Source organism: Nannobrachium achirus, assembly GCF_963921795.1.
Source record: "Nannobrachium achirus genome assembly, chromosome: 4".
In the NCBI taxonomy this organism is placed as follows: domain Eukaryota; kingdom Metazoa; phylum Chordata; class Actinopteri; order Myctophiformes; family Myctophidae; genus Nannobrachium; species Nannobrachium achirus.
The window spans coordinates 31,534,427-31,545,592 of record NC_137813.1 but is presented as its reverse complement, the minus strand read 5'-3'; the positions used below and the strand labels follow the sequence as shown (position 1 = coordinate 31,545,592).

General features: G+C 44.5%; 1 protein-coding gene across 3 annotated transcripts in view; it reads left to right on the top strand.

Annotated features, from left to right (window-relative positions):
• Positions 1 to 345: 345 nt before the first annotated feature.
• epn2 (epsin 2) overlaps positions 346 to 11,166 on the top strand; it is a 29,845-nt gene continuing 19,024 nt past the window's right edge. For all 3 annotated transcript variants that reach the window (XM_080722963.1, XM_080722964.1, XM_080722962.1), the window contains exons 1-2: positions 346 to 1,146; positions 4,106 to 4,269. In XM_080722963.1, coding sequence (XP_080579089.1) covers positions 716 to 1,146; positions 4,106 to 4,269 — 595 coding nt within the window. In that variant the 5' untranslated portion in view covers positions 346 to 715. The remainder of the gene's footprint in view (positions 1,147 to 4,105; positions 4,270 to 11,166) is intronic.

Genomic DNA, 11,166 nt, shown 5'->3' with positions numbered 1-11,166 from the left:
TGTTTGTCTATAATATCTTGCTATCAGATGACGGGTAACTTTTACCTTGTACACTGATCAGAACAAGGAAATGTTCCTGTCTGTTGTGAGCTTGTAGAACACTATCAATGTTCTTTTTCAAGTATAAAGTTGTCAAATATGTATGTGATTTCTTTGTATATTTAGGTTGTGTCATATCTGCCATTTGCAACTTCAACGCCTACAAGCCAAACAGGAATGTAATTGTCAACGACAGAAACAATTAAATCATTAGTCACAATTATTTGAGTGACAATTTGTCGTCATGTAAAATGTCATAATCGTGACAGCCCTACTCTTCTCTTTCTGTCTGTGCCTCCAGGTGATGATGGCGTGGTCGTGTGTGCAGCCAGCGCTCTGCGTGTGGAGATGGTTTTAACAGGAGCTGTTCTGGAGGACTCGGGAACACCACACTGGCTTGGAGGAGAGGCCTAACACTACAGGCATACGATACCTGCTTTCCTGCTTTTACCCACACACACATCTGCACGTGTGCACGCACACACACACAGGCCACCTTCGTGCCGGGATAACGGACACAGGTGTGTGTCTTAACACAACCTTCACCACTCACTCAAACACACAGCCCAGTGAGTGACCTGACTCCTGTGAGTCTACCCTGATTCTACTCTCCTGTGGGAGAGTGTACGTAGCCTCTTTTTCTCTCTCCGTCTCCGCCCCTCCTCCTCCTTCCATCATGCCGAGCTCCACCATCCGCCGGCAGATGAAGAACATGGTCAACAACTACTCGGACGCCGAGAAGAAGGTGCGCGAGGCCACGTCCAACGACCCGTGGGGGCCGTCGTCGTCGCTCATGTCGGAGATCGCCGACCTCACCTACAACGTGGTGGCGTTCAGCGAGATCATGAGCATGATCTGGAAGAGGCTCAACGACCACGGCAAGAACTGGCGGCACGTCTACAAGGCGCTCACGCTCCTGGACTACCTGATCAAGACGGGCTCAGAGCGCGTGGCGCTGCAGTGCAAGGAGAACATCTTCGCCATCCAGACGCTCAAAGACTTCCAGTTCGTGGACCGCGACGGGAAGGACCAGGGCATCAACGTCCGGGAGAAGAGCAAGCAGCTGGTGGTGCTGCTCAAGGACGAGGACCGACTGAAAGGGGAGAGGTGAGACGCACGGGGAATGCGTGCTGTGGCACACACATGGGCACAATGACACACACACACACACACACACACACACACACACACACACACACACACACACACACACACACACACACACACACACAGGTGCAGGGCATGGACAAGTGTACATAGTATCTTGTGAGATTTGGGGACACATAGACAGCCATAGGCTCAAAGTGTAGGGCGCACGCACGCGCGCGCACACAGCTATCAAAAATAAATCTGCTTGGAAATCCGTTCAGGCATTCATGAGATAGCAGCCATCATGTTTTCTCCTTATGTAAACAAACATGGCTGCCATGTTTAAAAGATGGTGTTATTCTGGGGGACAACTATGCATTTTGCTATCGCGATCATACCTAGCATGTAGTAGGAAGTAAGAACATATTTCTTTCAATAAATAAATATACCGTATATATGTGCAAATTCGCGCAGTGGACCCACTTATATAACTCGTCAAACTTGTCATTTTTTTCTTTTTTTACAATTAATGGTCAAGTAAAATGTAATGATAATGGTGACAGGCCCACCCACCACCACGTAGATCCAACCCCCAGCATTTGATTCTACACCACAATGCCAATGTTAGTCACTGTTAATCACTGTGTTGTCTGCTGGACATGCTTCACATGCCAACCATAAGCCTTCTACAGCTGATGCAGACCTGCCAACCCGTACGCATTTTGCGTACTAAGCACGCATTTTAAGGCTCTGTACGCAGGTACGATATTTCCCCTCATTGCTACGCAATTTCGGGGAATGGGCGCGGCCCGCGGCGTGGTATAACAACACATTCTGCAGCAGCAAACGAGGCAAAGATTTTTGCAACCTGCCGTGCAGTTCCTCCCAGGCACCACTTGAAAGGTGTGTGAATGGGGCGCATGGCGCTGGGGAGCACTAGAACAGAAGATATGCTCGTTTTTTTCGGCAGAAGAAGAATTGAACCGGATGCCATGCGTGTGTTTTGGTTTTCAGCGCGGTGCAGCATGTACACTTACGCTACAGTACTCATCATAGAGTTATAATAAGAAGCTACTCATCTCATCTCATAGCTATCGCCGCCCGGTTTGTACAACGGCGATATTAATACGATTAATTTATAAAGAAGATAAATGGAGAATGGCCGTGTTGTGCCATTCATCGGTGTCGCCCCTACAATGCTGCCGTGCAACGAGTAGTCTGACTAACAGGTAATATATTAAGATAACACTCAGCTAAGGTGAATTCACATGTCAGCAGCCACGATGGTGAGAATGAAATGGTTGTTATGGTGTTGTCGCTCCTCTCCGCGACGCGGTTAGGGTTTTAATCAAGTGAATCAATAATATTATACTATTAAACTGCGGTCGCCCCCGCGACAGCTTGTTGTGTATGAAGCCTGTGTTATACTTCGTCATACGACGGTGTTGCACGTGAGCGAAGTCGGGAAATGTCAAAACTTGTGACCAGGTACAATGAACTGTAGCATACATTGACCATGATTAGGCTTTAGAGTAAAGATCCAAACGAATGAAAATAAAATACTGGGCTCCCTGTTCCACTATCTCTAAATGAGTATGAATGGAGGAATTTAAATATAGGGGGACTATGTGTATTGTCAAAAACATTAAAGGTGAACAAGTTATTTATCACCTGTGAATATATGAAGACATTAATGGTTTGTTAACAATGAGTAGCCTGTATCCTCTATGAATGAATATACAGACTAGACGGTATTTGATCTATACACAATGTAGGCCTATATATCAATTAATGAATGCACTAGAAACCTACATGAGTTGAATACTTTCAACTTCATGCAAATCATGCACAGAAAGGTGGTTTTATTTAGGCTGCTCAATTAACAATGTTTAACAAAGACACAGGTAAATATTTAAAGGTAAATAGCCTACCTGACAATGTAAAGCTATTTTGCTATTTGAATAACATGATTATGTTGATGTATGTTCATTCATTAAGTCACTGGTGAGACTGTTTTGCTAGTCTATTGGGCTAATTGTTAACTAACTCTGAGCAAGTGCAGTTAGTATATTTTATTAAAGATTTGTCAACAATATTGCCAAAGCAACATTACTGTATTGCCTGGTAATACTAGCCTACCTTTTCTCCAGACCAAATGGCATTTTTATTTAAAAGGTTGTTCTAACATCTTGCCTCCTCCTATTAGTGTAAGTCAAGACATGCAATGTGCTACATTTCTGGTGTGAAATTTTGTTAACATAACTGTAAAGGTCCCACCCAAAAAGGTGCATGGAACCCCCCAAAATATACGCTGTTTTGTGCGGGAAAACAACAAAAATTCGGCGCCGCGCCCGCGCAGCGGGCGCTGCGGGCGCCGCGCGGGCACTTCGTGCCCGCGCATGAGTACTCAAAAAAAATTCCCAGGGTTGGCAGGTCTGCTGATGGTTTGACCTTTTGAAGTAGTGCCAAATTTGGCAATCACATTTTCCAATAAATATATGATGATGCCTTACTGTTAGTCCCAGAATCAATACCTATATGCTATCATTATCGGGTGGTAAAAGTCCCTGACCGCCAGAACAGATTTTGTGGGTTCAAATCCAAATCCTTGTGTGGTAGGATCATTCTTTTAAATTAACAACTTGATCCCTATTCTGAGGAGAACTTTAGCCGAAAATGGGTTTGGTGTAGAGGTAAAAAAGAGCTGACTAAGTACATAGTGAAAGGTCAAATTTACAAAATAAGTGGTTAAATGTCTGAAAATACACATTAACACGAATCCAACATAGACGGATGACAGTGCTGTCAAACAAGTATGAATCTATCGATGAAAATCTGCATCACACATTTATTCAATATGTAGAGGGGGTCCCTTCAGGGCTTCATCTCTCTCTCAGCTAAGGGGTCCTTGGCTTGAAAACGTTGAAGACCCCTGCCTTAGACTCTGGCTCTTACTAACATGGCATTGTCCTGTCAGGTCTTCGGCTCTGAAGACCAAGGAGCGCATGGCCCAGGTGGGAACGGGGAGCAGCCAGGCCCAGGCTATGGGATTTGGCCGCGGCTCATCCCAGCCCAACCTCTCCACCTCCTACAGTGAAGAGTACGGCAGGTCAGAGGGCTCCCCTGCCTCCTACCACGGATGTAAGTACACTCTCTCTCTCTCTCTCTCTCACACACACACGAACCAAAGGTTGTTCCATGTTAGGGATGGGACGATATGAAAATGTTATATCACGATTATTGTGACAAAAGAAATCGCGATTTACGATATTATCACAAATAGCAGATCAGGCTAGTGAGCTTGTAGATCGGCTATTTTTTGGCAAAGACATTTGATAGAAAGTGAAGGAGAAAAAGACTGTATCAAGTACGTATATTATAAGTAACTTTTACTAATAGAGGGTTTAATTGGTACCGGATATGCAGCTCAGCAAATAAAAAGGTGAATTGATCCCAGTGCATGATGGAGGATGATATAACGATACATTAAATCTCCACGATATGATTATCATCAGTGTTTTTTTCACGATATACGATACTATCGCATATCATCCCACCCCTATTCCATATGTTCAAGCACATGGGCAAAAGATGGTGTACACAGTACACACACACTCACACACACTCTTGTTCCATATGTTCACGCATGGGCAAAAGAACACACACACACACACACACACACACACACACACACACACACACACACACACACACACACACACACACACACACACACACACACACACACACACACACACACACACAGCGCTCCCCTCTCTGTCCCAGTTTGTGTAACTTTGGCCTACATCCTGAAACAAGCCCCTCCCCCTGCTGTTTCTCTGGCTTTCAGGCCCACAGTAAGGCTGCATTCCTCAGCTTCCACACACACACACACACACACACACACACACACACACACACACACACACACACACACACACACACACACACACACACACACACACACACACACAGCAGAGGAGGAAGTAGAGTTCACCCCTCCTTCTCAACATGACGAAGGAATCTGCTTTTCTTTGCCAGAGAGAGGGAGAGACAGCCATCTCTTCTGAGAGAGAGAGAGAGAAGGCTAGTAACATCTTTTAGGTTGGTTCTTAAGTGTGTGTGTGAGTGTTGGTTTAGTTTAGCCAGAGGTGAAGGACAGGTTGAGACGGACCGACAGGAGACCTTCAGGGAGCTGTTAGGATGGGGATCACACCAAGGCATGTTGGATAGAAACACATCGTCAGCAACCTATGGCATACCTGGGGGGTGCTCCTCTCCCACATCCCACGCGTTTTTTAGGCGCAAGTTCAAGTTCTTCAACTTCTCACGTTCGGCAAATGAGTTTGATATTAGACTCAAGACTTAAATTGTGCTTTTATATTTTTGGGGGCTTTTTGGGCCTTCACCTTATCGCCTGTCCTTATCGCCCATTCATAAAGTCAAATTTCATAGCAATTTTAATAGCCCTACCAAAATGATAAACTTTCAACTGGAATTTCCGTCCTGTCAAACTGTGCTTAGTTACAGTTAGTTTTCGATAATTTTTGTCAATTGATATTTGTTGAAAATGTATTTTGTTCAAGAAAAAAAGACAGGCATGCCATGGGAAGAGAGCTGTAAAACAAAATGTGTAGAAATGAATAGAAAGAGGGAGAGGGAGAGGAAGGAAGGAAAGGTTTTACATGAAAGAGTCACCCCTGTCCTTTCCTATGACCTCACACACAGGGACAAGCATTCACCCCTTGATCTTTAACCTGGGATGCACCACAGGGACACTCTCTGTAGTCTATATGTCTATTGTCTATCACTGTCATGTGTGTTCTAGAAGGTAGTAAGCCTTGCCGAGCCATAGCCATGTGGCCCATAGGGCAGGAGCATCCCCCAGCCATGATGTACAAGTACATCCCCTGGACATGACACTAGTATGTGGCTGGGACCTGCCCTGGATCCTTGATGTTGAGGGAGGCACTGATTCCCATTTTTAGTCTTTGGTATGCGTTTTAGAAATATGGAAGTGTTAATTTGTCCATTTGTAATGCAAAGAGTGTGCAAATGCAATGGTCCATTTGTTAACTCTCAGAGTTCAATGTACACTGAGGATTTTACTGTGTAGTATGCCTCGGTTTACTGTGCTGTGTCCAGTAATTCTGTGTTGCATAGAGGAGGAAGTTGTAGCCGCTGACTCATCAGTTGAGGGAGGGGAAGGGACGGCTGGCCAATCGGAGCGCGACTGGCGTGTCGTCGAGGGTGTTACCACAGGGATTTTTGGGATTCCAGCGGAAGTTTCCGGGCATTGTTATAGTTCAGCTTGGGTGTGAATGACCGGCCTGCTGACGGTGACTCTCACCACACCCCCACGCACATAGTGTGCGTGTGCGTGCGTGTGTGTGTATGTGTGTGTGTGTGTGACCCATAAGCACTCAGGCTATGGCCCTGAGGTTAACTAGCCAACACCACAAGCCCGTTTGTCTGTGTTCTTGTCCTGTCTAGTTTAACAATGCCTTTCTCTTCTGTTATGTCATCCTGTGGTTCGGATACCTAGAGTCCTAGTCTAGACAAGCACAACCTTTGCACTCCTATAAAACAACAGGTGCATCAGAGAAGACTAAAGGGCTGATCAATACAGAGGAAAAGACTCACGCACACTGTCTTGAAATGCTGTAACAAAGTTTAATGGGGAATAAATAACTACGTTGGATCCATTGGAACACAGAATATTTTTTCCATGTCATGAAAAGTAAGGGACATACAAGGGTTCTGCCTGACATGTCAAGCTGTAAAGTACAGTGGCCAATCTGCATCTGCAGTGGACACTGACCAGAACGTGGCAACATATCCACTAATTATGAGTATGTTATTGTGAAAGGGAAGATGTCACAGAATTCAATGCTCTATATTTTTAAAAGGCAGAGCACCCTTACCAAAGCCGATAAACTCCCAGATTCCTCTCTGCACCACCTTAAAGTGTCTCTTGGTCGTAAACTCCCAGATTCCTGTGTGCACCACCTTAAATAGTCCCCTGGTTGTCTGCAGACTCCTGCCGTCTGGCTCCCCGAGGCCGTTCATGAGCCTTTGAATCTTCAGCCGCATATTTCTGTGTAACACTCTGCTTTTCTGGTGACACTTTGACTTTACCACCTCACCCTGCCTTAAAACCAGGGAAAACCCCTGGAAATTAGAGGATGGATAGATAGATGGATGGATACATAGACACTATGATGGATGGATATTTGGATGGATGCAGAAATGAGATTTCACAGCATTCGTCTTGGGAGTCCTCCAGACTTCACTAGACTGGAAACGGCCCTCCCCCCTGCTACTTGGAGAGAGAATTGAGTGTGTCTGTAACTGGTGGTATTTAGCGGTCGACACCCGTGGATAAAGCAAACCCTCCACATTTTTATCATCATATAAATCTGCCACACATGACAGCACCGGTCTTTAGGCCATTTCTCTTAACTTCCAAGATTACTTCTCACAGCTCAGATTCTATCAGATTTGGGCTAGGAATTCCAGAGAGTGGTACAAGGCTATTTTTCTATGTTTGTGTGTGTGTACACATAGGCTAACGTTAAGCTTCATTTAGTTGCAGTCAATCCAAGCATCTCCTGTGCCTGTGAGTCCCAGCCAAATACTGATTATCCATATATGGCATGCTTCCCACGATACGAGTCAAGAAACGGGTTTGTTTCAGCCTACAGCCTTTGTGTTGCTATTTATTTGGCTTTTCTGCATCTAGTTTTTTTTTCCTTCTTTTTTTTTTATTTTTACAATTAGCACTGTTTCTTATCAGGCAGTTGTGCTATTTGAAAGCTCAACTCTTGTGAGCTTGTTTTGCTTTGCACTAAAGATCTGAAGATGGATCAAGGATGACATTGTTTCCTTTGTTATCCCTACTACTAATTCAGAGCGATTATTTTTCGATTATTTTTAGGCAACTCCGCGATAGAATCACATTTACACTGCTTCTAAAGACTCCACCTTTCGCGCATTTTTACCCGAATGTTCTTAGCTGCTTCTCCTGAAGCTATGGTATTTGCACGATGTACACTTTGTACAAAAGTAATGTGTAAGTTTACTGAGCATATCTTTCCCGGAAGTTCTCCTACGCAATTTTCGTCACGAAAGTATCTTATATTTACAATTGGCTTAGAGGCCACGCCCACTTCAAGCACGGACATGAAGCCTCCACAAAACGGACATGCTTGAAGCCTATACTCACACAGGCACTGAGAGAGAGAGAGAGAGAGAGAGAGGGAGAGGGAAGGGGAGAGGAGCGGGCAGTGTATCGAATTACATTTACAACAGAGAGGGAGGGCTGTGTGTCACACACACACACACACACACACACACACACACCGGAAGTGCGTCCGGCGGTCAAATATGTCCGACCGGAAATGTGCGCTGCGCCACAATAGTTCCGCCACAATAAAACCCCACAATATACATATATATATATATATATATATATTTTTTTTTCTTTTTTTTTTTTCCCAAAAACTTTTTTTTTTATTTTTACGTTTTTTAGTAAAGAAGCGGGCGTGGACTCTAGATGTGAGCGGCCCGAAGGGCCGCGAACCTCTAGTCAGGTTACAGTTTGCTTCAAGCCTCAAGCAGCGACGCAGCGAGACTGCCCCCCCCCCCCCCTTCCTCCGAGAGAGAGGGAGAGGGAGAGGGAGGGAGGGAGACAGTGAGCTGGAATATAGGCTACCCCTCTCCCACTACTTACATTGCGCGTGGAATGGATCCAAGTACAACATTAACCTCTATGCTGGATGTGTGAATCACCTAAAAACAGCGATGTTTGACGAGACACACGTGTGTTTGTGTAGTCCGTTAATAACAAGCATGGTACGTTGGTAGCGATACTTTTGTACTTTTACTTGAGACCTGAAGTTGGGAAGTGTTACCGAATATGTGTCATGTTTCTATGCGAGTCTAGAACGTAACTCGACAAGTGTTATCCTTATGCATAGATTAAAAGCTGCCATTTCATTTGCCTTGATGTTGAAAGTGAACACGTAACGTGTGAAATCAGTGGTGGACATTTTAGACTGAAGTAAAAGTATCAATGAGCAGAGTGAGACCAGCACAACAGAACAGAGTAGCTCAAACGGGACCAATAGTTTGTCAATAGACAGTGTCCACTCTTGCTGTAGCCTTGCGTAACCCATGAGTCCCTGCATGGGCTATAGTGCGCACACATGACAGATTTGGTGAGAGGCTGATAGCCTATTCATTCACTTCACCTATATACCCAGACAGTACAGCGACATAACGCCGATACCTACTCAACCTCTGTAACAAAGGAGGTTTGCTCATTGGGGTGATGCATTTGCGACGTCGCTTGCCACACGGCACGGATATTTTTAAATTTTCAACATGTTACACCCATAGAGTTATAATAAGTAGGTTACACCACGGACAACCGCTTTTCGCTTGCGTCGCGTGTGTGAGTGAGTGAATGAGTGAGTGTGCGTTCATGCCTCGGAGATAGAGAGAGCACAGATACAGACAGCGTCTATAAAGCTGCGTGAGTATGATGTTTTAAGCATTGTTTCCCAAGTACTGTGTGGGTCTCGACCCACGGGTGGCTCGCGAAATGGGACTGTGTGTGTGTGCCAATGTTGTGTATTGTAACTGCGTCTTCTATTGCAAACAGTGCTAAACTCTTCAATCAATCAATCAGTCTAGATACAACAACCTCGCAAATTTGCCTACAGCCCCCCCCCCACCCCCACACCACTCAAAAGTCCTCAATTCAACATATAGGCTACGTCAGTAAAAGTACAAAAGTATTGACTGTCAGCCCAGACTACACTGGACACCTTACACAATTGTTCCTGTTTCCTGAGTTATTGGTGTCTGACCAAGTGTGCCTTTTTGTTCATGATAGATATTGACAATAAGGTATTGAAAACATTTTAATCTGAATTAAAACCTAAACCCTTATGTTGATCAAATATAGAGCAGTCCTGCCTGAGCGCCCCTAAACCCCTTATGTTGATCAAATATAGAGCAGTCCTGCCTGAGCACCCCTAAACCCCTTATGTTGATCAAATATAGAGCAGTCCTGCCTGAGCGCCCACAGGGCGCGAAGCCTTTCTAGTAATTTTAACTTGTGTGACTGTGTGTGTATATTTATCTATATTTTTTGCTGCTCCAGCCCTATACATCATTGCACTACAAGTAGTGGAAAAATAGCCAATCTATAAGCTCGCAATGTGCTGTAGAGCTTGTAGATATGGTATTTTCACTAATTTCTGAAAAATTATAAGAATCTTTGAAATCATTTAAAACTTTCTGCTTATAATGACGTGCCAAAAATAGAGATGCCAGGTTGAACGTGGTTAAAACACCTTGAGCCAGATGTTATGTAGGAAAGGCACTATAAAATGATATTATTATTTGGCCAGAATGGCATTAACCCATTTAAACTGGGAAAGCATTCATCTCATTTTAGATTTTAGCAATTAAAAAATTGCAGATACAGAAGCTCACAGACAGTGCAACACTAAAGGTCTTTGCACGCTGCTGCGTTGTTTTTGGGGCGAATATCAGAGCGAATTTCGGAGCATGTAATTAAAAATATCAACCTTACGTTATGTCAATCACGTTTGCACATTGCCACCCGTTTCGTATTTTTTTTTCAGACCCGGGTTGATTTGTTTTCCGATTTTCGCAACCGTCGCAACTGGGTCCCTTGCTCTCTCTCTCTCTTCCTCTCTCTCTCTCCTTGAACTGAAATATTGAAAGTGTTTTATTTTAAAAAAAAAGAAAAAAGTTTGAGAACAGAAGGGTTCAGAAGGGTTTTTGTAGAATGGGATTAAGACTCCAGAATGCAGGGGCTAGAGCTGGTCTGTTTCTGTTGTCGATTTAAGACGGGTCGGATGGAATGTAGCCCAGTGGTCAGGCTAATGGTTCATGTTCTACCAGCTAACCAAACACACTTCTACCCCCTGGTCCCCCCAGGCTCCCTTCCCCGAGGGCTCGCATGCATGCACATCTACAGTACAAGCTTGTGAGCTTGTAGAT